Source organism: Glossina fuscipes, unplaced genomic scaffold, assembly GCF_014805625.2.
Source record: "Glossina fuscipes isolate IAEA_lab_2018 unplaced genomic scaffold, Yale_Gfus_2 27, whole genome shotgun sequence".
Lineage (NCBI taxonomy): Eukaryota > Metazoa > Arthropoda > Insecta > Diptera > Glossinidae > Glossina > Glossina fuscipes.
The window spans coordinates 9,960,706-9,967,329 of record NW_023998422.1 but is presented as its reverse complement, the minus strand read 5'-3'; the positions used below and the strand labels follow the sequence as shown (position 1 = coordinate 9,967,329).

Genomic DNA, 6,624 nt, shown 5'->3' with positions numbered 1-6,624 from the left:
GGGACTTAGATCTACCCGTGCGACTGGCAAATAACTGATCAATAGAGCTCTAATATTCTACAAACGCGAGCACGTGTCGAGAGCGAAAAATCTGCGCTAAAATCCGTAAAAAATCAAAATGATATCAACAACTTTCATCAATTATCGTTGCGTTGTACGCTATGGATTCCTTCCCACTTTGAAAGTGTTATGAAGGCGATGAAATTGATTTAAAAGGATAAATAACGGTTTTGTGGTTATAAACAAATCCTTAACCCACACAGCAGTATATATACAGAAGTGAACAGAAAAATAGGTGCGAGGTGTATTTTTTTCGCCAGTTCTCTATGCCACACAAAAATTGTAAAAGATAGCAATCACAAAGCTCACACGGCGCTTTTACATAATGGCGGCAAACCCGTTTCTTCTTTTTATTCTCGGAATTCCATGTGAGCTAAAAAGTTGACGACTTTTATGTTGCTTTAGTAGCTTTTTCAGCTGGACAGTGAGATGGGTCCCGTCTTCTTTAAAGTTGTGAAAGGTAAAGAGTTTGGGAAACTTTATTCTTAAGATGGATTGTAAAGCTACAACGTATTTCTTGAGAAGGAAATGCAATATAAATTAATGTTCATATTAATATTGGATAGATCGAGCACATCCAGTCCAGTAGTCCAGAAGTAGGATGGCTAGGACATCAGCTTTAGAAATCAAGAAGAAACGTACAAATTAATTGCTGTATCACTAAGTCGATCGCATAAATATGTCGCGAGTCCTTTAGAGCCCTGAAAAGTGTGGAGAGGCGCGAACCGTACACCTATTTTCCTGTCCGCAAGTGTATACATATATATATATGTAAAGCCGCTTAACTGAAAAATACAGTATCGCTTTTTATGCGCTGTTTAATCAAAATATACTTCAAGCATTATTAACCATAAAATTATCGCTCCTTTAAACTCGGACAAGGGAATGCATAATTTTTTTAAAATAAATTAAGTTTTACACCTTAACAATTTTCATTCACATATTAAACGTTGTTACATTCTTTTAGTATAAATAGTTGTTGCTCTTCCCACTCTTCACGCTAAGGCAAATAATTTCAGTAATAACTGAAAAAATAAAGTTCAAGAGCATTTTGGTATAAAAACAAAAATAAATAAAAAAAAATTCCTCTATAGTTGTGGAGTTGTACAACTTGTTTTCTCTGTTCTGCTATTGCTGTCGCCTTTATTATTTATTAAAATGATAATGTGTGCAGATACATTTATAAATCGCCCTCTCTTTCATTGTGTTAAACTATTATAATCCCCTCCTAGTTAAATTCTAAGATTAATGTCATGTGCGTTAAATTGAAGCATCACGTAAATGACTTGAGAGCACAATTGCATAATTTAATATAATAATAATTATAATGTGTGTGTGTGTGTGTGTGGACTTGCATATCTCCATGCATAGTAAAGTGAAGCAAAGTGAATATATATATATACATATATAACTATATATATATATATATATATGTGTGTGTGTATGTACTTGTATATGTACATGCATAGTAAAGTGAACGGGAAATTATTTAAGCGGTTGTATTGAATGATAATTAATAAAAAGGAATGTGGAAAAATTTCTAGACGTTTCAATTTACGTTACTATCTAAATAATTAAATATTTTTAATATTTCTTTATTAAAATTTATGCCTAATAAATTTAGCGCTACCTTGTTGCTACTATTATTATTATTTTATTTACACATAGTAATAAGTTACTCGAGAGTTCAATTAGGGCGAGCAGGTAGATGTTTAGGGAGTCCTGGAGTTAGAGTGTATATTAAGAAAAATAGTTTCTGTAAGAAGTGTAAACAAAATTATATAAAAGTTCATTAATTGTTGAGAAGATTAGCAAAATGCTTTAGGAGCAGAAATCATTATTATTAAGATGTGATAGAAATTAAGATAAGTAGAAGAGCATTAGGCTTCAAAAAACAACAAAATGCTGTCACATCCAGTCCAGCTTTTTAGTCTGATTTACGGATGTAGCAAAAGAAATAAGGGACTATTCAGCATGATAAATTATCTGTTAATGATTTGCTGCTTTCGAAAAGAAGAAGAAAAAGAAATATCCTACGATATTTTATGAAGAATCCAAAAAAAAAAAAAAAAAGAGTAACCGTTCAGTTAATTTATTTAATGAAACTATGAAATTGTTCAAATGGGTTAATAGATGTCGGGATAAAAACTACTACATGTATAAGTGAAGTAAGATTTAAAGGCAGCGGCAAGCTTAAAATGGCCTGTCGCAAGATATGCGCGACAGAACATCGCATTGCTGACGCTAATACGACCGGCGCTCACAAATACGTAGCGTTATTACGCAAAGTCGACGGTTGGCGAGGAGCTTCTTAGCCTATGCCGACTAATTATTAGTTTAATTCATTGAAGAGATTGCAGAGATTTAACTTATTATCCTAAGACTTTTATTTCGTATTTCTCAGATATATTTATGATAATACTTTTTACTCTATTCATAGGTGAGAGAATAAAAATACATGTTTTGTTGACAAATATAATAAGAAGATGTTGTTGATAATTTCAAATGCTTGAGTATGCAGCAATGGATTGTGAATTAAAAATGAATGCCTGGGGAAACACGTAATTTTTATTTTCAAATACTTAAGGAAATACCTTTTCTGGTTGCGACGTCGCAATGAGGGAAGTATATTCAGCTCCAATAAACGTTTTTACGGGCATGGATTCCTAGTTGCAGATCTATCCCTCGCTCCACTGCACAACATTGTAACTAGCTGCGGCATTTGTCTCTACGAGTTCAATGATTAAAAAGTATGAGAAATATTTTCAGATATATTTCGAGTTAGGCGGCGCAAGAGTATGCTAAACAGTAGAGATGACGTAGAGGAGGCAATTGCTGTCAGTGAATGTACCAATTGAGCAATCTCTCTAGTGCTTTCAAATTTCAAATCTAACCTTTATAAGGTTGGTTCCTTACTTATAAGGTTAGTCGCTTAGTTTGTGTCTGACAGAAATCGACAGTGCACGCTGCAAGTAAATTTCAGAACATGAAACCATGGGATGCAATACTTATGATCAAAAAGCCTCGAAGTCAATCAACAGCAAAGTTGATCTAAAAGCTACTTTGGGAAGTCCGCTCCTACGGTTGTAATATTAGAGATTACTGCGGGGCAGAGTTTAAAAGCCTATGTAAGAATTTCCACCATGAATATCATCATAATGGTCGGCCAACTGAAAAGGCCATGTCTGAAATGTTGATGAAAGCCCACAACGTCTTTGGAAAGCGGATATTATCAAAAATAGTAGGCGTTTCCAACAGCGCATATCGATCTGCACACCGTCTCTTGAAGCAGAAATTGGACGTGAGAAGGCCATACGCAAGATGAAACAACGCGAATTATTTTCTCACACTCTAGCCAATTTGTTAAACTCCTTTGTGATTATCTTACCAAAAACTGATTTGCCCGCTAAGGTAGGGGTGAATGTTAATACCACGCAGGTTAAAGATTCACATACTGACTGAACGCGAAAACGAATTCTTGTTAAATACTTTTTTTTTCCTTACCTTTTCCAATTTCCTGTTGCCTAGCACTACTAGGGATGAATTTTGAAATTTTAAAAATTTCAAGATTAAAGAAAAAAAAAATGTGAAATAAAGATTTTCAACTTACCTTTACTGGATGCATCAAAAATTTCCAGTTCAATGAATAAATGTCAAACGCACTCGAATCTTAATTAATTCTCAATGATTAATAACAAATAAATATCTATACGCGTTTCATAATATTAAAATACAATTTTTTATTACTAGATTTTTATCTTAATCTAAAGGAATATAATATTTTATCGACCCAATTAAATGCAGTCATAAAGCAGTTAAATGTGTTGATATGAAAAACAAGATTCCGCAAAAATAAATAATTTAAAATTAACTATAGGTAGCAGGTTAGCTAGCGAAGCTAAACTCATAGACTTGGTATAACGCTCCTCTGTATGTAATCCAGTACTTCCTTTAAGGAATTTTGTAAATTTTGTATCTAAAATGTCCAAAAAAAAAAAAAACATATATATATAGATATGGATATACATAGATCTAAATTCAAACAAAATGAAAAGAAAAAAAAAACCAACACACACTGACTTACATTTTGTTTTGCTGCTGACGATGTCTGGGTATTTTCCTCATTTGTGTAAGAATAATTATAGCCTTCTTCGTCATTGTAAACGCCGTCGACATGAACTGTACCCTCGTCACCGTTGTTACCATTTTTATTCTTTTCATATTCGGCAGCACGTTGATCTTCTAATGCTTGTTCCTCTTCAGTTAACCATAAGTGATTCGAAACTTCGATATTGTATTGATGTTCTTCATCACCATCACGGTTCCATTCAAATTTAAGAATTTGCCAACCGGTTCCATTGTAATTAAAGTCAATCATAAAACGTATATGATCGTCAGGACCTAAAGGACCTTTCAGAAATTGCGTAGGAATTAACGACAACGGTCGTCTAATGATATTACCGCGGGCGTCGTGAACATATTTTATACCGCGATCACCGTAACCGCCATCGTATGGGCGATGAATGTGGAAATATTTACCGCTATCATCGGGCACCCATTTACCCAATGAACCGCCATGCAACTCTGGTATATAACGTCCAGGACGAACTTTTCTCGGCCGATCTTCCTGAGGCAATGCATTCACAACCAATACACTTAAGCATATAATTAAACCTATTTGCTGAAATTTGTTTACACTTTGATATCCTTTTTGTATCATATTTTTTTTTTTTTTTTTTTCTTTATTCACTAATTTTTTCTAATATTTTTTTATTTATAAAAAATATTGTGTTTCGTTAACTAAAAAGTTATTTTCTTTTTCCCAACACACGTTTGAACTGATGATTATTGCGTTTTTACCAGTCCGAAGATCGTTTAACAATTGCTTCATTATCTGTTAGTGCATCTGGTTTTTTACTCTCGCACAATGAAATCTAGTCTATAATTTCTTGTAATTTATTAAAAGTTTCACTTAAAGTGATTTAAAGAATTTTAATCGCATTATTTTTTCATCTATTGTACTGAATCATCCACCATCATCATCGTTTGTGATAACTACTCGTAAACAAAACGCATTTCGTTAAGTGCGTTGCCGAGAATACAAGAAAACCTGTTGTAATACAATTTCGTTTTCTGCCCCTCTATCTCTCTCCCACTCTCTCTCCCTCTCTCTCTCTGTCTCTAAATAATGTATATAATATAAAGATATATCTATTTCGTTGATTATTTCTTTTTTTTTTTTTGGTTTCGAAAAGATTTTTCTACCAGCTTTGCTTATTTCGCTAAAATTTAATTCGTAAAGATGTCAAGGATTCATTTCTAAATTTGTTTACATCCATAAATAATATGAATGCTCGCGAAAGGCAACATGAAGTATTAAGTAATAAAAAAAAAAAAGATAAAATTTATCGCATGATAGAATTTGAAATAAATTTCATGCTTTCCGTTTAGTGAAAATTGCGCCATACGGATTTTAACTTCAAGACGGTACAAAAGTATATTTTTTTTAAATATATATATATATTTTTTTTGTTTCTCCATGAAGTTGCAATGCAATCTTCGTTCTTTCTTTAATAATACATTTCCTTTGTTCCCAAATGCTCTGATATAAGGTAATACTATTAAAATACCGAAGTCATTGAATGTTTGCTTGAATACCGTCGTGTCGTCTCATCACTAAAACATATATACTTTTGCAAGGATCGAAGAGTTGACTTTTTCGTAGCAAACGGCTTACATACGCCCAAAAGAAAGAAAAAAACACGAAATAAATATTGGAATTTTTGTTCTTTTTAATAAGAGAACATTTACTCTTAGTCACGTCGCCTATTCGTGTAACATGGTGACAGATAGGGAGGTAATAATTGCGTTTATTTATTTATTTATATTTAGGAAATAATTAATCGTTTTGTACCTTAAGATTTATTGTATAGAGATCTGATAGGTAAATTTTATTGTTTATATAATATAATCAATAGCACTTATGTCGTTCACATCGAAAGCATCGCCTAACCAGCAGTATTATAGAAACAAAACAAATCAATTACAAGTCCCATCGAAACATTGCACAACCCCCGTTACTGTTACTCCATTTGTGAATCCTTACATAACAAAGGGATTAGGGAAGATTTACCTAAACAGCTTGGAGAGTTTGATACCGAGTCTGAATCTATCAGCATTATATCGTATAAACATTTTTCGTCTACATCACTGAACTTCACTGCACAAAATTTTTTTTAAGAATGACATTTTCTTTTCTACAGATTTTATTTCGTGCAAAGCTTTTACTGTCAAATAAACTATCACTAAATTGAATATCGTGCCTTTGCGGAAAAGAAGTTGCGGAAAGAAGTTGAAGAAGTTGTTGGAAAAATGGAGTTGTCCCCGGGAGCATTTTGTGCCATATGTTTTGAAAGCTTTACAGCATCCGACTTAATTTACTTTATTGCGTGTGGCCATGTATTTCATGCGCAATGTATTGAAAGGTGCAAGTTACAATCGACAAACTGTCCCGAATGTCGACGACCATTCAATTCTATGCAAAGAGTCTTTTTAAATGTTGAA

General features: G+C 33.0%; 1 protein-coding gene across 1 annotated transcript; it reads right to left on the bottom strand.

Moving 5' to 3' along the window:
* Nucleotides 1–3,902: 3,902 nt before the first annotated feature.
* Nucleotides 3,903–4,784, bottom strand: LOC119635967. Its single transcript, XM_038031019.1, has 2 exons — nt 4,145–4,784; nt 3,903–4,036 (listed from the first exon to the last, which is right to left on the bottom strand). The coding sequence occupies exons 1-2, from the start codon at nt 4,778–4,780 to the stop codon at nt 3,965–3,967; spliced, it is 708 nt and encodes a 235-aa protein (XP_037886947.1). The 5' UTR covers nt 4,781–4,784; the 3' UTR covers nt 3,903–3,964.
* Nucleotides 4,785–6,624: the final 1,840 nt, after the last annotated feature.